The sequence below is a fragment of the Hippocampus guttulatus genome, chromosome 2 (assembly GCF_054856545.1).
Source record: "Hippocampus guttulatus isolate MCC_2025c chromosome 2, RoL_Hgut_1.0, whole genome shotgun sequence".
NCBI lineage: Eukaryota > Metazoa > Chordata > Actinopteri > Syngnathiformes > Syngnathidae > Hippocampus > Hippocampus guttulatus.
This window is the reverse complement of record NC_141262.1, coordinates 30,954,079-30,974,356: the sequence shown is the minus strand read 5'-3', so window position 1 is coordinate 30,974,356 and position 20,278 is coordinate 30,954,079. Positions and strand designations below refer to the sequence as shown.

Genomic DNA, 20,278 nt, shown 5'->3' with positions numbered 1-20,278 from the left:
ATAAAGGTTATGAACAGAATCGGCGACAAAGGGCAGCCTTGGCGGGGTCCTACCCTCACTGGAAACAATTCCGACTTACTGCTGGCAATGCGAACCAAACTCTGACATCGGTGGTATAGTGACCGAACAGCCCATATCAGGGGGTTCGGTACCCCATACCCACGAAGCACCCCCCACAGAACTCCCCGAGGGACACGGTCAAACGCCTTCTCCAAGTCCACAAAACACATGTAGACTGGTTCGGCGAATTCCCACATACCCTCGAGGACCCTGCTAAGGGTGTAGAGCTGGTCCACTGTTCCACGGCCGGGACGAAAACCACACTGCTCCTCCTCAATCCGAGGCTCGACTTCCTGATGGACCCTCCTCTCCAGCACCCCTGAATAGACCTTACCAGGGAGGCTGAGGAGTGTGATCCCTCTGTAGTTGGAACACATCCTCCGGTCCCCCTTTTTAAAAAGAGGGACTACCACCCCGGTCTGCCAATCCAGAGGCACTCTCCCCGTTGACGATGCGATGTTGCAGAGGCGTGTCAACCAGGACAGCCCCACAACATCCAGAGCCTTGAGGAACTCCGGGCGGCTCTCATCCACCCCTGGGGCCTTGCCACCGAGGAGCTTTTTAACCACATCGGTGACTTCAACCACAGAGATAGGAGAGCCCACCTCAGGGTCCTCAGACTCTGCTTTCTCAAAGGAAGACGTGTTGGTGGAGTTGAGGAGGTCTTCGAAGTACTCTGCCCACCGGTTCTCAACGTCCCGAGTCGAAGTCAGCAGCGCCACATCCCCACTGTACACAGTGTTAGTGGTGCACTGCTTCCCCCTCCTGAGACGTCGGACGGTGGACCAGAATTTCCTTGAAGCCGTCCGGAAGTCGGCTTCCATGGCCTCACCGAACTCTTCCCACGCTCGGGTTTTTGCCTCGGCGACCACCGAAGCTGCGTTCCGCTTGGCCAGTCGATACCCGTCAGCTGCCTCTGGGGTCCCACAGGCCATAAAGGCTCGATAGGACTTCTTCTTCAGCTTGACGGCATCCCTTACTGCTGGTGTCCACCAGTGAGTACGGGGGTTGCCGCCACGACAGGCACCAACCACCTTACGGCCACAACTCAGATTGGCCGCCTCAACAATAGAGGCACGGAACATGGTCCACTCGGACTCAATGTCCCCCGCCTCCCCTGGAACATGGGAAAAGCTCTGTCGGAGGTGGGAGTTGAAACTCCTTCTGACAGGGGATTCCGCCAGACGCTCCCAACAAACCCTCACAATACGTTTGGGTCTGCCAGGACGGACCGGCATCTTCCCCACCATCGGAGCCTACTCACCACCAGGTGGTGATCAGTTGACAGCTCCGCCCCTCTCTTTACCCGAGTGTCCAAAACATGCGGCCGCAAATCCGATGATACAACCACAAAGTCGATCATCGAACTGCGGCCTAGGGTGTCCTGGTGCCAAGTGCACATATGGACACCCTTATGTTGGAACAAGGTGTTCGTTATGGACAATCCGTGACGAGCACAGAAGTCCAATAACAAGACACCACTCGAGTTCTGATCGGGGGGCCGTTCCTCCCAATCCCGCCCCTCCAGGTCTCACTGTCATTGCCCACGTGAGCATTGAAGTCCCCCAGCAGAACAAGGGAGTCCCCAGGAGTACTCTCCAGCACACCCTCCAAGGACTCCAAAAAGGGTGGGTATGCTGAGCTGTGTTTGGTGCATATGCACAAACAACAGTCAGGACCCGTCCCCCCACCCGAAGGCGGAGGGAGGCAACCCTCTCGTCTACCGGTGTGAACCCCAATGTACAGGCAGTGAGCCGGGGGGCAATGAGCATGCCCACACCTGCTCTGCGCCTCTCACCGTGAGCAACTCCAGAGTGGAAGAGAGTCCAACCCCTCTCGAGAGAACTGGTACCAGAACCCAGGCTGTGTGTGGAGGCAAGTCCGACTATATCCAGTCGGAACTTCTCTGCCTCACACACCAGCTCGGGCTCCTTCCCTGCCAGAGAGGTGACATTCCATGTCCCAAGAGCTAGCTTCTGCAGCCGAGGATCGGACCGCCAGGGTCCCCGCCTTTGGCTGCCGCCCAGCTCGCATTGCTCCCGACCCCTTTGACCCCTCCCACAGGTGGTGAGACCATGAGAAGGGGGACCCACGTTGCCTCTTCGGGCTGAGCCCGGCCGAGCCCCATGGGTGTAGGCCCGGCCACCAGGCGCTTGCCAACGAGCCCCACCTCCAGGCCTGGCTCCAGAGGGGAGCCCCGGTGACCCGCATCCGGGCAAGGGAAACTGAGTGCCATTGATTTTATCGATCATAAGGGGCTTGTGAGCCGTGGTTTGTCTGGTCCCTCACCTAGGACCTGCTTGCCATGGGTGACCCTGCCAGACAACTTAGCTCCTAGGATCATTGGGACACACAAACCCCTCCACCACGGTAAGGTGACGGCTCACGGAGGGAAAAAAAATGAAGGCCCTCTGCATAAAATCACTGTAATTCATAAATGATAAATGCCTGACTTTTAATCCGAATTTTAATCAAACCTTAAATACTTGTGGTTTTAACTCTACGCATACCTAATATGTTTTGTATTTTCCAGTGTTTAAAACATGTACGCATAAACTATTAAATTATTCAGTTTTTGTGAAATTATTCATCCCCTGGACTAAATGAATGTTTAATTGTTGAATTGTTTCTGGCAGGGAATTGTTCATTTTTCATTATTACATATTTGAAGCACTTTATTGATCTCACAACAAAACAGTCATGGAGGAATCATACAAAAGTCAAAAGAAGTTTAAAAAAAAAGAAAATAGCCACGTATGTCTAAGAAGAAGTTTAATAGATCAACTGTGATGCACAATATTAAATGTTACATGTATTCACATTATTTTTCTGCTGGTTTTATGTCCTCATCGGAATTTTCCACAAAAGTGAAACATGCTGGGTGTCAAATGAAAGGCGCTTCATGGTTTTGGAGGTTTAGCTTTGGGAAGCACTTTGACTGTGGTGGACACGGATTTGGACCCTTGCAGGTTCTCAGCAGTGCAAGTGTATGCTCCTTGGTCCACGTCCCTCACCTCGTCCACCAAGAGAATGGACTGAATCTGCTGACCAGCCGCGCCCCCACCAACTGAATTGATACTCTCGAGTGTATACAGAGGCCTCCCAATCTGCTCCCAGTACAGATAAAATGAAAAAACAGAATGAAAGAAGTTAGAAGTCATAGAGTGAATATGAGTCAAACTCTTATTTGAAGCTAACTTTGTCATGATCAGTTGAAGTTTATTGCCAAACTAAACATAAAACAATGATAATTAAAATTAATTATTGAGTAATGAAAACAACCACAAAGCTTTGCTTCAGATTACCGGTAGTCTGTTTAGCTTTATGCTAACAAACAATGCACAACGTCATAGACGGGCTACTGAATTGGATCAGTGTTTAATTCTTGACATTTGATTATACCATTACAATATGTTTTTATATCGTAAAGTATTAGAGAGTGCTATTTTTCTCATTAAAAAAAAACACATTCAAAAGTTTATTGTTTTTTCTTTTGGGAGGCTTCAACAAATTGATAGAATTTCAACTCATTTCAATAGATAACTTTACACATACAATAACATACAATATATACAGATATATCACTCCCTCCATCCATAATCGGAACCGATTTATCCTCACGAGGGTCACGGCGGTGCTGAAGCCTAACCCAGCTGACTTCAGGCAGTAAGCCAGCCATATATATATACAGTATATATGTGAGCAGCACACCTCTCCACTATGTACTGCTGCCACAATAATCTGAGTGTAACCAATTTAATGATCATAGAGTGTTGATGATATGTGACCTGCTGTCCCGGGTACTCCCATGTGATCTCTACTGCCACATTCCTCTCTCCCATCACAGTGCAGCTGACACGTAGATTGTCACCAGCAGTCAAAGAGGTCGAACTGGCCTGGATGACTGGAGCGGGGGGAGCCATGGGGTCTAAAAAATGTTGAAAGATGGCATTTTAGAATGAGTTAATACACACAAATACACATTTCAACTACAGTACACACAACAGAGGGACTAAATAGCTTTTAAAAGCCAACAGGAGTGGGCAACAACATGCTATTTTTCCATTTTAATGTGAAGGACAGACTAGCCATGTTGGGATTCTGGTGTACCCACAATGAGTCATTGGCCAGGAAAAACATCAGCTGTGATTCTGTCCAATTACGTGATTGCAGTATCGTGCAGGGATATGGTGGCCTTTTTAAATGCATGGGGGTTTTTTTTCCAGACACGTTGAAGGACCACTGAAAAACTTACAAACCTTAATCAGCGGGTCACTATTCTGGGGAGAATGACTGAAGAACTTTATGTGTGTAACCTATTTGAAATAAATTCTGTAAACACATCTTTGTTGATGAGAAATGGGTTTCAAGAAGTTCATTTAAGTATTAGATTATTTTCGTATGTATAAAGACAGACAGAAAGTGTCTCGAACCTTTTTGGTCGTTTGCTCCATTTTACAATTCTTGATTTGACATAAATCCACTGGCCGTAAAGTTGTATAATTTTTAACTTTTATTTTTCTTTTATTTAGAGTAAAAAGAGAAAAAAGAAGTCTTAGTCGCAGTTGTGGGCTTGGCCCTCAAAAATTGTTTGGGTAGTGCCCCCAAAACCGATATTTGCAACATGAAATTAGTTTGGCTTATCTCGGTTGAGTAGTTCTTCTTTCTTCCTTCATTACACACCAGTCCTTTAAATAGCAGATGAATTGTTAAGTCAGAAGTCACTCACAGTTGACATAGATGAGCATGTACTTCGTGGAGCTCTGCCTTAGGCCGCCCAGGTTGGCCACACAGTACAAAGCACCTGCATGATAAGGCCGCGGTCGATGGATGGTGAAACCTTTCTTCACATTGAAAGAGATCTCCGTCCCATCCACTGCCACATCCACTGGCGGGAACTCGCGGTGCAGCGTTACATTGGCTGCGGGTGATGTCACCTGGCAGGGAAGGCGGGTAGGCCAGTTGGATCTCAACTGGATTACCTCATAGTAGTCAGACGATGGGACAAAAAGCTCCTGCGGGTCTGTCACAAAACATGTCAACGTCGAGTCACTATCATCATGGTAGTGAAATGAAAGACCTTAATGTTGGAGTGTTGGCTTTTCACCATACCAGGGAAGAAAACAAAGACTTTGATAGCTTTGTCATAGTTCTTTCTGCAATCTGTATCCTCACAGAACATGGGGTAGCATGTGTACTCCCCTGTGTCTGCACCTGTAGTGTTGATGAGTGTCAGAACACCATAGCGCTCATGCTGAACAATCCTGCGGAGGTGAAACAGAAAATACAGTAGAAAGCCATTCTCTTCCAACTTGTAACCGATCCTATCGCCAAGGTTATCATTCATTCATTCATTTTCCGAACCGCTTTATCCTCACTAGGGTCGCGGGGGGTGCTGGAGCCTATCCCAGCTGTCTTCGGGTAGTAGGCGGGGGACACCCTGAACTGGTTGCCAGCCAATCGCAGGGAACACAGAGACGAACAACCATCCATGCCCACACTCACACCTAGGGACAATTTGGAGTCTTCAATCAGCCTGCTATACATGTTTTTGGAATGTGGGAGGAAACCGGAGTACCCGGAGAAAACCCTCGCAGGCCCGGGGAGAACATACAAACTCCACACAGGGAGGCCGTAGCTGGAATCGAACCCGGTACCTCTGCACGGTGAAGTCAACGTGCTAACCACTGGACTACCGGGCCACCCCAAGGTTATCATAGTTAATGAAAACTAACAAAATAACAGAAAGTAAAATTCCAAACAATTTTCCTAAATGAGGTAAAAAAAATAAAAATAAAAAAAGGTTTACACCGCATTCAATATAAAATCCTGCTCCTCACATTCAAAGCCATCCAAAACCTAGCCCCTCCATACCTATCTGACCTCATCCATATTCCTACACCTGTCTGCTCTCTTCGTTCCTCTTCCTCTCTCCTCCTCTCTGTCCCCCCTGTTCGCCTCGTCACCATGGGAAACAGAGCCTTCAGTCGCTCTGCTCCCCAGCTCTGGAACTGACCTTTGTAATACAGACTCATTAACACATTTCAAATCCAGCCTCATAACACATCTGTTTAGACAAGCCTATTCACTCGGACCATAAATCCATTATTTTTATTTTGTTTTATTATTTCTTATTTTATTTGATGTTGTTATTAACATTGCATTTGTGATTTTAACTGCTTGTTGTAAGGTGTCCTTGAGTTCCTAGAAAGGCGCCCACAAATAAAATGTATTATATATATATATATATATATATATATATATATATATATATATATATATACAGTGTATATATATATATATATATATATAATATATAAGAGATATATAAGAGAGGGGGAGAGAGAGAGAGAGAGAGAGAGAGAGAGAGAGAGAGAGAGAAATAACAGCCAAAATGTCATTTATTTCATCATTGTCACTTAAATTTATAAATGAGCCAACGGGGGTGATTTTAAATGTAATTATTTTGGTATTACTGTACGGCCATAATAAGGAAGGTTGTTGGGGATTTGTAGTTTATTTTAATTAACTCTAGTTCATAATACTTGTGAACCTTGTTTATATCTTGCAATTGATCACTGCTTCTTATATAAACAAAATTAAAACTAATCCGAAAAGTAATAAAAACTCAAGTAAAATGAATCATTAAGAAAAATAACAAACAAACATTAACAAACCCCTTCTAAAAACTAATTAGAGTGAACTGAATTCAAAAGAAAAAAGTACAGGTCGAATAAAATCGAACTGCAATGAAAAATCCATTTCTATTGTAACACAGCCCACCAGACACCAGTGGCAAAATTGCCTGTTCCACTCCCACTGCCATGTCGTTTCCTGTCTGATTTGCTGTCCAACTCGCCCTTTGCACAGCAAAACTGATCCAGCATATAAAAAGACATGTATTTGTCTGCAAGGTACCTTCAAGACTTATCAAGCGGGAGGCCTACCTGAGCCTGCCTTCATCATCCTCCTCCAGGTACGATGGCAGGGCCCACTGCACGGGTTTCCCCCTGCACCTCAACTCCAGAGTGTCTCCAGCGTGCACGCTTATTGTGTCTCCCACCTTCATGAACTTACCTCTGTTTATCACCTTTGGGGTGTCATATAAAAACCAGAGTGGGTCACTTGGAAAGAGTACAGGGTCACGTCTAAAGAAGGAGTTCTACCTGTATGAGTAAGTTCTGAGCCTGCATTGGTGCCTTAACCTTTGGTTTAGGTTTTACAGGCAAGGGCCCTTTCTTTACTGCTTTGGCCTGTTTCGGCTTTCCAGTTTTGGCCTCCTTCCCTGGACTCCTCCTCTGCTCTTGAGCATCTTTATGACAATAAACTAGATAGCAATCAGAACATATCATAAAACTTCCCATCGTCAAATGTATCTTAACATTTCCGACGTCAGTAATGTGTGCCATCAAAGAAGAGGGAATGAGGCAATCATCGTTTGACCTTTTCCCAGAACATTTTGACGTAGTAAAGCAGTACCGGTACATAAAACGAAGGGAAAATTCCTTAAGCAGGAGTACACAAAATATGCAAGACCGATTTCATTGATATTTTATGAGTCATGTGGTAATGCATGGCCACCGAGGAACATTTTGGTGAGGATTTGGATCAAGGTGTACGGTACATGTCGAGGTGAAGTTTACCCAAACTGTCAACCACACAGAATCATAATGGTGCCAGCCATCTGTTCATCATGCTCAGTGAACCAGCAAGTAACAAACAGACAGCCAGTCAAACACAGATACTGTGCTGTTTATATTTGCAGTAAGCCCTCGTTCGCGGGGGTTATGTTCCAAAAAGAACTCGTGATAAGTGAAATCCGTGAAGTAGTCATGTTTATTTTTTTTTAATTTCTGATTTACTGTATCTTATATAATACAATACTGCATTGAATGAAAACGAAGATTACTTGAAATCATTTTTTCATGCCCAAGCATAAAAAAAAGACATCAATATAAGCCGTTTCTTACAAACAACGGACAGTTTTTAGAAATACTCTACAGAATGTTTCGTCGACATTGTGGGTTTTGTCATGGAGGACATTTGGCAAGCTGTACAGCAATGAGCTGCGGAGACGAGTGATATTAGTCTGCAGTCCCTTAGCCAATCAGGATGCAGAACACAATGCGCTGTTAAAAAAAACACATAAAAAACAGAACGACAAAAATGTGGGAAAAGAGCAAAGCTGTGAAAGATGTTATAGCCAGGGTTTACTGGATATCATTTTTCTGAACATGAACAGTTTGTCCTCCCTTCTACCGAGTGACATTCTGTTTGAATATGGTCACTGTAGCATAACAACATCTAATGGCGGCCTGCGGCCCCCACATGGAAGTGGGCGTCGACAGAACTGCTGACTCACTTACCTAACTCGGAGATTATGATACAAATAAAAAGAGCACTCAGCACCAGTCTCCACTTGGATCCAAGCAAGTTCACCAAAGTCATGATGCGGGATTACCAAAGGTGGCCGGTTGTTAGTTCACGCAGTTCGATGCACTGCAAGTCAAAAGAAGTACAGAGAAGAATGAGGGAAGTCACGGGAGAAGGTGGGCAGAACTCGCAAAGTGAGTGGTCAGCTGCTTTCTAGAATCACACAAATTCCGCCTCCTGTCAGTAGCATTTGCACCCCAAATTCCTGCCGACTGGCTCAATGGAGGCTTTCAAGCTTGTCTGGACCAATGAGGGCGCAAAAGCGGAGGCCTCTCCATGTGGAATCGCAGAGGCTGTTTGCTTAGCTGCTGGAGTGGAAGTCTGTGAGCGGCATGAGACAACAACCCTGTCCAGATGAGACTTGTGTAAAGGTTATTCAAAGCATTTGGCGTGCTGCGAAAGTAATGCCTGCTGATGTTAACTTGTTTTGTGCTTTGTACTTGCGATGTGACGACAAACCAAAAATACAACAATTCTTCATTTGGATTTGGATTTTTTCACGGAAGAATATAGTTACATACATGACGTGGTTGTAAATCAATCTCAGGGAAAATATACGAGAGGCAGACAACCACTGTGTGCATTTTGGTTGTCAACATCATGCGCTAACCAAGTAAAACTAGGTGAATCGTTAAGTTTTTTGTGAGCATGCCATACTGTAAGTAATCGGATTTGAAAGGTCTTATTGTTGGGCAGTAAATCCGAGTGTGGGTGGGGTAAATTCTACCCTACTAAGTTTTATTTCTAATGAACCACAGGAAAACAAAAACACTTTGGCAAATATCTTGAAAACATTAGTTCTCTTTAATTAAAATATACATTTACAATTCATCATTAGAAAACATGTACACTCTATATTTACACATAGATACAAGAAACGTGCTGAAATGTGACTAACGCAAAACAAACATCTGAAAAGGCCGTCACGTGATAAAAACAATAATTCTGCAACAAAAAAAAATATGAATATCTCTAAATCACAATCACAATTTCAGCCAAATTTGAAAAGTACAAATATTAGCAGCTGATTTTTTTTTTATACTTACATTTTCTGCAGTGTAAAACGCAGATGGGCGCAGGAATGACTTTTGCAATATATCGGCAATACGTGTCAGTATGATTCGTAAGAGAGACATTGAGGAACCTGAAGCGGAACGGATGAAAGCTTGAACTGCATGAACGTGTGCTGAAGTCATTGTGAACCACAAATGCTTGACACTGTAGCAAGGAACACCAGAGGTGCTGATAGTTACTCACGTTTACAAAACAGTGGGTCACAGTAACAACTCTATTCATCTCTCCCGATCCCGTTAGCGCTCACAATTTGCACTCTTTAAAGATGTCTTTGTCTGTTTTTTCACTGATGGTTTCGACGGCTGAAAGGTTGGTTTTGTGACGCTGGCTCTGAACGCTGTGATGCAGCCCGTAGCCAAAATAGATGAGCAGGCCTGCAGAGAACAAATATTACAGTTCACCGACTTGGATGATTACATGAAGCGCAACATCTAAATTCAAACGCAATCCATTCTGACGCCGCTTGACTTGAAATGTTAAGGGAATGGATTTTGTTTCAGGTTCAAATTGCCATCATGAAACGTTTATGAACTGAAAATGTCATGTTCGAAGTGACATTTTAACATTCAAAAGTAACTTTCACGATGTTAACCACCATAAAATAAATGATCATGAAAATTAAGTAAAATGAATCAGACATTGAATATTTTCTTTTCATGCTTGTCATTCGCCATTATGCTTTCGCTTAAAGGTTTTTTAGGATCAGCTAGGCATTCTACATAGTTAACATAAAAAATACACATCATAAAAAAATGCATAGTTCTGATCTGTTGTCTTGATGGTTATTTTGGTTGACCTCTGAGGCATGTTTTCTTTTCTCCATATTTTGTCACATTTGACTTCACAGGTTCCACTGCACTTCGAAACGTTCTCATCCGATGTGTGGCCTCACCTACTGCCATCCAGATGGCATAGCGTAGCCACGTGGCACCTTCTAGCTGGAACATGAGGTAGACATTTATAAGTGCACTCACAATGGGCAGTGCAGGGAGTAAGGGCACCTATGGAGCACACAAACAGCCATGTCTGTTGAGATCGTGTGCTCAGTTCCTCATATTCATATTGTAAAATGCACCCACCATGAAGGAGGCTTTCTTGGCATTCTGTGGGTGCATCCAGATGAGGAAAACGGCTAGTAGCAGTATAATGGAGATGATGCAGACGAGCACCACACTCCATGCCTCCATGTTGTATAGTGCATCAATAGCCAGGCTCAGAGTGATGCACAGAGCAGTCACACATGCGACTGTACGCAGTCATGACAAGAAACAATGACATACAGCATAACAATGCAATGATCAGGCAGCGTTGACAGCGGAGGACGTGTACAAGACAGAAAAGAAAAGTGTGTCCTTACCAGAGACTAGAATCAGAATTGTGACTCTTTTTGAAGTGTCTGAATTCGGAGATGATGGCGGCTTCAGGAAGCCAAATTTGGTGTTGGATTCCATGATTTGTAGTCCTCCATCTTCAGATGGAGTCACCTGATACCTTAAATGACAACACATATACAACATGAAAGGATGTAGTTCAAAGCATTTGAGCTGTGAATGAATATATTATATGTCACCTCAGTATTAGGATGCATATCGCCACAAGTGTGTAGGCAAAGAGCGTCCCAATAGACATCATCTCCACTAAGGCGTCCAGGTCAAACAGCACAGCCATGAAGGCTGAAAATGGAAGAAAAACATTATTTTGCATCAATACAACTCAGCACAGACAGTACATATGCAGATGTGACTGAATTGGAGTTGGTGTGATAGTGGCCCATCAGATTCAGCAGGTGGCGCTTTGTTTTGTTCTTCCTTTCGGATATCCATCCATTCATCCATTTTCTAAACCGCTAAACCTCACGAGGGTCCTGCGGCGTGCTGGAGCCTACCCCAGCTGTCTTGGGGCTCTAGGCCCGCGGGGTACACCCTGAGCTGGTTGCCAAACAATCGCAGGGCGCACATAGACAAACAACCGTTTGCGCTCACAACCAAAACTGGGGACAACTTAGAGTGCCCAATCAACCTGCCATGCATGTTTTTGGAATGTGGGAAGAAACTGGAGTGACGAGTGAAAACCCACACAGGCACGGGGAGAAAATGCAAACCCCACACAGGAAGGCCGCAGTCTGAATCGAACCCTGCACCTCTGCACTGTGAGGCAGACGTGCTTACTAGTTGACCGCGGTGCAGCCCCCTTAAGACATGTCACATAGAATGAACACAGGAGAGTGAGTCAATTGCAAAGTTCCTCCTAATGCTTATTGTGTTGTTTCAGGAAGAAGTTCCTTTGCGTTTCTGTCTTATAGTGCACCAGCTGTGAAAGGTCAGGGCCAGCAAGGCCATCTCTGCCGGCCTAAACATTGTCACGAGCACTGACCTACACTGACAACCTAAATTCCCTTTGTTTTTTTTTAAAGAAATTGCATTCGTTTCTTCCAAACATTTATCCTCTTCATTTTGTCACATTCACCGATTCCACTACAGGGGTGTAAAGGTCAGATGATTATTATTTTTTTGCATCCAATTAAATGTCCACCCTTTATGTGCTATCATGTCAATCTAATCTTCCCAGGGCTTTCAGAATCACTACTGTTGGCCATTGGAATTCAGACTATATTAGCACTGGGACTTTTTAGGCAATCAAATTTTGTCTTTGCGGGGCCAGTGAGCTCAACATTTTTTCCTCCACTAATTGGCCAGTTAGAGCAAGCCAAATCTGACCAGCCAAAAACATCTGTAGTGATCTACACAAACCGATGAATTTAATACTCGGCATCTAATCCGTATCAGTTTGATAAACAGTGTACTGTATTCTATTTCGTGGTAAATGTTTTCGTCATGTTATTAGATAAAAATAGATTCTCAACTGCTCCAGATGATGTTGCATGCAGCATTTTTTTTCTTTTTGCGTTTTTGTCAAGGAAATAATACAAAAGAGTCATAAAGTTTCCATAATTGTCATGTGATAGTCATGTATTAAGATGTGCCATGAAGTCCGCACTAAAGCCCCAGGAACCGAATGCACAGCCCGCCACTGATCTGTACTGTGTCTACTCTATGTGTCATAAAGGAGTTTTCTTGTCAGTGTCATTTATTAGGGTCAGGTAGTGTCAACAGGGAAGGCCCCTCAGACAGGAAGAGTCAGTAATGTTGCCAAAATAAGTGTCTGCTACCCCACCATTTTTTCAGCATTGCGATCCCAACTCCTCCATACAAATCTTTACGCCTTACCTGCCACAGTTCCAGATGATATGGTAGCCACAGCAGGACTACCCCGGGAGGTGACCTTGGTCAGGGGTTGAAAAAGAAGGCCGTCCCTTGCCATGGCAAACATCACCCTGGGCATAGGGAACATGGACCCCAACAGGCTGCGCAGACCAATAAAAAAATGCTCAGACATGATCACCTTCACAGGGCATTGTTATCATCCGTGCCAATCAAACATTAAAATTTGAAATCAAATTTTGTGCTTATACCTGGTGGACAGGGCACACAATGACCCCACAGCCACAACGTATTTGGCGGGACCCCAGCCGATGAATTGAAAGGCCACGGGCAGGGGGCTTTTTTTGCTGAGCATGTAGTAAGGCATCATCAGGGTAAGCGCAGCAGAAACAGCAAAGTAGGCCAGGAAGCAGATCAGTAGAGAGGCCACAATCCCCACTGGAATGGACTTTTGAGGGTTCTTCACCTCCTCACCTAACAACAACACACATACAGTAGGTCATCATAATGTTCCTTGAGTACCTAACATTCATAGCTGCAGTCTAGTATAGTATAGTATAGTATAGTATAGTATAATTTGCGGAACAAATCATGTCATTGCCTAGTGTTTTAAATATGATAATAGATAGCACTTTTGCATGTTTTAATATAAACACTCTACAAAAATCGCTAAAATTAATGCTGTCACCAAACTTAAACAAAGCATTAGAAAATAAGAATAAAAACTCATAAAAACCAAAAGACACACTCTAAAAACTAAGTATAATTAACAGCATTTGAAAAACAAAAGTATAAATGAAATAAAAACTAACTAGAATGAAAAACCCCAAACCATCATAATCTTGCTCTGCACTGTCGTCATAACTGGAGAACAAACAAGAGTCTCGGAACTAAATATGTTTGACTTTTCCAAAAATGTGTCGGCTCAACCATACAGCATCAGCAGAAATGTTAGGGCAGCATGATAAACTTGCTCAACAATCTTGTAGATTATTAAGTAGAGCGGGTAATAAGAGGTTGATACGGCAACGATAGAGACTTTTTAATTTAAACACTATTATTTATTTATTTAGATGTTCATCTGTGTACCACAAGGTTCATCTTTAGGTCCTCTTCTATTTTCAATTTTCATCAATGACCTCCCAAAAACTTTCAGATTCATCAATACGCTGATGACATAATAATATACTTTTCGAGTTCGGATATTCAACAAACTCAACAATCATCACAATCTGATTTCAATCAGGTTCAACAGTGATTCTCTAATAAGCTTCTTTTAAGCAAGAAGAAACCACAAGTCATGTTGCTTTGCACGCGGCCAGATGCAAAGCAAGTGGATGATTTCAAATATTTAGGCCTTTGGCTAAATCCCCAACCAATCTTTCAAAACTCATACGAATTCAATGTCAAATTATATATTTAGTCGTTTAAAGTCACTTATCGCTCTTTTGAATGTTTTAACTTGCGAGGAACATAATTGTGAAACAATCGTTGCTGCCAATTTTTGATCATGCCCATATTATATATAAAGAATAACACTTCAGAAACAGACCTTCATCTTTGCTACGCTTTGTACAATGGTCTTTGTAGATTTGTTTTGAGGTGTCTGCAAATGACTCAACACTGTGCAATTTATGAGTTCATGAAGTGCCGAGCTCCCATGGCCAGAAGCAAATTCCATTGGTTAAAGACTGACTGACATCTATTGATTTGAATTTTCCTCCATATTTGAGGCTTAAAGCAATCAACAAACAAAAAGGTAGAGGAAGACCAGGTTGTTCATTTCTTGTGTAAATGTTTGCTGTATTGATGCATAAAAGTGATTGATATCGATTTAATAAACCATGTTTGATGGATGGAACATGTTTTTTTAATGCGCAAAACGCGATGTTCTCACCTGTTGTTGCGATACAGTCAAAGCCCACAAAGGCGTAGAAGCATGTTGCTGCCCCAGCCAGGGTTCCACTCAAGCCGTAGGGGAAAAAGCCGCCGACCCCGAAGTCGCTTGTGAGATTGTCAGTCGTGCTCAAATTACTGCACAAAAGAGAGGACGTTATCTCATCTACAGGTTGAATGAACTGTAATCTGAAGGGCGATAACGCCATATCTGTCAATGAGAGGATGCAGTATGCACCCAAACACAGACAACATTCTAGCTGTAACTCTTTGACTTTACTTGGCTTGTGCTGTGGCGTTGAGCAAATAGTCCTCACTGATTTGCCAGTTAGCAATGTCTCCTTTGATGAAGCCTGAAATGGCGACAAAGACCAGAACCAGGATGTTGACCCCTGTGAAGACCTTGTTGATTGAGGTTGACTCTTTCACCCCAAAGGAGAGCAAGCCTTCACGGGAAACACAATAACAGGAGGTTGTGTTAGATTTGACACATCTAAGTCTGAGGTACTCCGTAAAAATGCCCATGAAATTTGCAATGAAACATGTCAACGCATAACAGGAAAAAAAATGTAAATACAGTGTTTAATTTACCATGGTGTTTTTGTAATTAACTACTCACAAATGTACATTTTAAAGGATAAATTTGCTTTCAAAAATCAAATATCTCTAGAATGAACCAATAAACTGTAATCTTTCAAATTTAAATAGCAAAAGCAAAGCAACACAGTCAAAATGTCCAAATTTGTGTGATAAAATCACATTACTAATCACAACATCAACAATCAGGGTTTCATGAAATAAACTACTTCAATTTTCCCAAATACAGCATTGGGTTATCTTTTCTGACCACAAATTCTTTAGCAATTGCTATCTTTTTCTCTTGATTCTTTGACGTGCCCCCTATGTTAGCTGTTAGCTAGCAAATCAGTGCATGAGACAAAAAGAACAAAACAGAATGATAAAAGCAAACAAGCGACAAAGAAACAGGTATTATCTTAGAAGTTATATTATGAATGTGTTGGTCAAGGTTGGCATGTGTGCATTTTATGGCATGAATTTTTGGTACTGTAACATTTTCAGACTACAAACTATACGGGCATTGCGTCAATATTTAACATGTTGCCATATTTCTGGCAGAAATGTTCTGGCCAAGTTTTTTTGGTTTTTTGTTTGTTTGTTTGTTTTACTGTGTAGTAAGGCAAAATTACCGGATAGAAGCATAATAAGGAAAGCAGCAAACACATCTGGATAGGGTGCCAACCCTGGAAGGCCCATGGCTGCATTTTCTTGCAAATATTTGGACATGACGCCTCCGATGAGGTCATCAAAGGTCCCACTCCATGCAAGCGCAACACTGGACGTCCCTGAGCAGAAAATGAGAGGAAAAATGCAATAAACCGAGTCAACATATAATTGCAGTCGTAAAGTCCGAAAATACGCATGTTGATATTTCCTGGCATCCGCTAAACTTTAGACTTTGGAGGTTTATGGTCCTATTTACATGGCAGTAAGACAAGATTACCGGTATATATATGTGAATCATTCGAATCTGCTTCTACAGCAGGTGGAAGGTCACATGATGCATCATGCGGATGGTTGATCATTTATGTTTTGTCTCTCCAAGTATGTTACATAAGCTGAAGAAAATAGACCATCAATCAACCATGCATTTCCCATTAAGATCACACTGCTGTTGATAAAAGCTGCATTCAGTTTACCAATGACATAAGAGAGAAGCAGATTCCACCCGGTGATAAAAGCCAGCAGCTCCCCGACTGTCACATAGCTGTAAAGGTACGCCGAGCCTGTCTTAGGAACTCTGGAACCAAACTCCGCGTAGCACAATCCGGCGAAGATGGATGCCAGGGCAGCGATGAAGAAAGCGATGATGATGCTGGGCCCGGCCGACTCTCTGGCCACTTCTCCGGAGAGGACGTAGACACCGGCTCCGAGGGTGCTGCCCACACCGAGCGCCACCAGATCCAAAGTGGTCAGGCATCGGTTAAAGGTGGACTTCTCCCCATCGGGCTCCAGAGGTTTCGTCCGTGACAGGCTCCTAAAGAACGACTTCAGCCCGGTGTGCGCCATGCTCAGGCTTTGGATGGAGAGATGCTGGAATTGGAGACGAAGACACAGGTGGAAGTGTGGCTGGATGTCGTGGAAGAAGGGAGGGAATGGGGGAAGAAGCAGAAGACAGGGAATAGGAGTAGGAAGGGCGGGTCATTCAATGTGTCAATGAATAATTGTCAGGGCAGCCCTCAAGTTGGACTCACACTCTTCACAATATGCCTAAATATCAACCGAATACGATTCCGGGAGCATGACAAATAACGTTAGCTATTTGAAATGCTATGCATTAGTCACTTGAGCCACATACAGTAATTCCCTTCATGATTTTGAAATTTAAAAAGTATTGCATTTGGATTGTCCAGAACTAATGAACTTGCATCAAATGTATTTATTTACCGGTATTAGGATATTTCCCTTCAAAACTAAATTGATAAAGACAGGACAGGCCTATTAAAACTACTGTAAATCCATTTCAATTCCTCGTTCTACGAGTAGTTCACTCACAAACCCACACTAACCAAGTGTTTACAATCGCCATCTTTAATTCACCTTAATACAATTATTACATTATGATGCCCAGTGTTTGGTTATAACATTGCCGCTCGCATAAAAACATCCACACCCTGTACTCAACCATTTGCAACTACCTTTTATGATTGTATTGAGTCAACAATTATTATTGATACCTAGCAACAATACAGTATATTTTCACCTCACCACAGCAGGATCATGTCAGAAGATAACCTCGGTTTGATTCACGATAACATGAATAATCACAGCTATAAACAAATAAAGACATTCGATGTGTATAGGCTAGTGGTGAAAGGTGTTGAACATGGAGTGGTGAATGCGCAGCGTTATTCCAAACTAAAATAGTCACTGCTGTGATTTGACAGATTTTTTTATCATCATGTAAACGCAATTGTCAATCATCCATTCCAAAAATTAAGTCATTAAAAACAGCGGAATTAACACTGTCTATCAGCTCGGCTGAGGAGGATGTTTTTGCTCGAAGGTGTGACGTAGATCAAGTCATGACCCTGAGAGTTAATGAAACACAGGAGGACAAAGCAGTCACGGTGGAGGCTGCACACGTTCTCTATAAAAGGTAGCTCTACCCTCCTCATCCACTCCCAGAGTTATTTCAACTCCCCCCTAATCCCTCCTGGCATCCGCCTCAGCAGGTTTGAGGCGAACGGGGCCAGCACGTGTGGACCTTTCAGTCTATCTTTGACCAAACATAACACTTGGCCTTGCTATCTGCTCAGCTATCTTTTCCACACTAGAGATAACAGGATTATTAACAACAACAACAACTGCACATGTGAGGTGCAGCTTTGTCACCACTATTATATCATATTAAGATTGCCTGTGTTATCTGGATCACATTCACAAATGTAAGTACGATCAGATTTAATTCATCACCAGATGAGATTTTAATTCCATAGACATACATGTTCTTGAACTGTACCTTGTGTGCTGTCCCACGAGGAGTGGCCGGCCAGTGGCAGGCAAGCAGTATCAGTGCTGCTGGCTTGGATGAAGGGAACGTGATTTTTACTGCAATATATACAAGAGTGGCCCGCCAGACCCTCCCACTCAATGGAATTACTCACAAAGTAGCCTTTCTTGCTCCCTTGTTTGGGTCATAATGTGCTCATTATTGCAAAGACACAGCTGTGAATGTGAACCAGATATCACAGTGAGAATCTCAAAAATGCTTTTGTGCCGAATTTTATTGTTTGATACATTTTGAATATTTGCAATGTAGTTCGGCAATGCTTTCAAATTCTACAGACTGACTGTGTTAAGAAACAATATCTTGTATCCTCATTTCTGTAATGATGTGTTCTTTATTTTTGAACGGATCTGGCAACCCAAGACACTACGCCATATCCGGTCTGTACTCGGCGCGAAATTTTTTTTTTCTTCCTGTTCGGTGGCGATGAGAAGCGGCTGCTCTCTGTGCAGACGGCAAATAAAACATGCCACGTGTTTGAGTCTAACAAGTAAATTCATCTCTCGTCGTTACTCTCCCAAATACATCCCGACGAAGCGCACACCTCAACAGACTGGATTTAAAATGAACTCTGTGACGTAATTTATTCATTATTGGTGACATACCAAGTTGCGGTTGTTTTTCTTCTGTCATTGTATTCCTGAAGGAACAATCACGATAAGTGCAATGCACAATTGAAGCACAAGAGGTTAGTATAAAGCACCTTAGTGGGCCATTACTTGAGCGCATCCTCTATTCATTGAAAAGCTTCAACTAGTGTTTTGACCTGGAGTATTAATTAAGGGGGAATACAAACATGAATTTCATGGTTTATCAGAAGAGACTTCCCTCAGAGGGCCGTTATGAAAAATAGAAATGTTTAATCGCCTCCTCATATAATTCCTTATTCACAACAAATTGATTAATAGATAGTTTTGAGATCAGGATACAAAAATAATCAATCAAGTATTGTACAAGTTACTGTAAAAATGGGTTTGGTAACATCTCACTTTTATTCATTATATATGAAAATCACTGCTGTGACGGAAACCGTGCCTTGACTTTGCATTGATTACCAAGATCAAAGTTCCTGCAAGCATAACATTTCAAGCAACAGCTATTAGCAATTCCTTGTTATATGCAACTGCATAATAAAAGCATTAAATAACTAAAACATTTTAATATTTATGACGGTCATACGAGTACAAAGAGATGTTACCTGGAAAAGAAAATATAATTATAACGAAATAAAATGAATCGACCTTTGAGAAAGGAATGACCGAATGAGGATTTTGGAAGGTGTTTGTATATCAATACTGTCACCTAGTGGTAATGCAAACTCTACACAGATGTGCAGATTCGAACTCGCGTCTATTGTAGTGAGGCATATTAAACCACACTTGACTCAAATGTCGACTTCTAACTAAAATTCGAACTTTTTGTTTTGAAGTACCAGTATATTTTAGATCGCTCTGAATGCGTCCCAACGCTTTATCGTCCTCTACCGAGAAACCTTAATACTGTACAATCAACTCGCTAATCGGTCGTTGCGTGGTAATTTGCGCAGGAACTGTGCGTAAAAAACTACGTAAAATTAAACCTAAGATTGTGCGTAATATGCACGCGGGCGTCAGAATTTGCTTCGTGGTTTCCCATCAGCCGCGCGCACGTACCGGGTAGGCAGTGCCTGCGAGCGCCTCCGTCTTTACGTCACACCGGAGGGAGGACACGTAACGGTCCGCAAAGAAAGAGCCAGTCTGCACTATTTTCGCCCCAAAACTCCGTTCATTTGAACAGGTAATGTCTCTTGTTTTATCTACTTTTTCCGAGTGAATATATCTAACGTGGTGTCTGCTAATTCTTTATTTGTGCCAACCCTGCAGGATACATTCTTGTAAAAAAAAAATAAAAGAAAAAAGATTCGAAACAACTAATCTGTCGTACTAGGAGGTGATGTGGAAGTTTTAGAACTACTTGATTGGAGCAATCTTTAGGGTACATGGAAGGGCGTGGCTCTGTATGTACA

The 20,278-nt window shown here is 42.8% G+C and overlaps 2 protein-coding genes across 2 annotated transcripts; both read right to left on the bottom strand.

The window, feature by feature from the left end:
• Positions 1-2,817: 2,817 nt before the first annotated feature.
• Positions 2,818-8,833, bottom strand: LOC147209563 (platelet-derived growth factor receptor-like protein). The gene is made up of 7 exons (XM_086106053.1): positions 8,427-8,833; positions 7,227-7,387; positions 7,008-7,150; positions 5,173-5,324; positions 4,790-5,083; positions 3,849-3,988; positions 2,818-3,167 (listed from the first exon to the last, which is right to left on the bottom strand). Exons 1-7 carry the CDS (start codon positions 8,506-8,508, stop codon positions 2,961-2,963), a joined length of 1,179 nt encoding a protein of 392 aa, XP_085962179.1. The 5' UTR covers positions 8,509-8,833; the 3' UTR covers positions 2,818-2,960.
• A 474-nt stretch (positions 8,834-9,307) lies between these two features.
• LOC147209562 (cationic amino acid transporter 2) lies at positions 9,308-18,277 on the bottom strand. Its single transcript, XM_086106052.1, has 12 exons — positions 18,226-18,277; positions 16,403-16,832; positions 15,893-16,048; positions 14,965-15,130; positions 14,686-14,822; positions 13,040-13,262; positions 12,795-12,931; positions 11,138-11,240; positions 10,925-11,058; positions 10,647-10,813; positions 10,460-10,568; positions 9,308-9,941 (listed from the first exon to the last, which is right to left on the bottom strand). The coding sequence occupies exons 2-12, from the start codon at positions 16,770-16,772 to the stop codon at positions 9,811-9,813; spliced, it is 1,833 nt and encodes a 610-aa protein (XP_085962178.1). The 5' UTR covers positions 16,773-16,832; positions 18,226-18,277; the 3' UTR covers positions 9,308-9,810.
• Between the last annotated feature and the right edge of the window lie 2,001 nt (positions 18,278-20,278).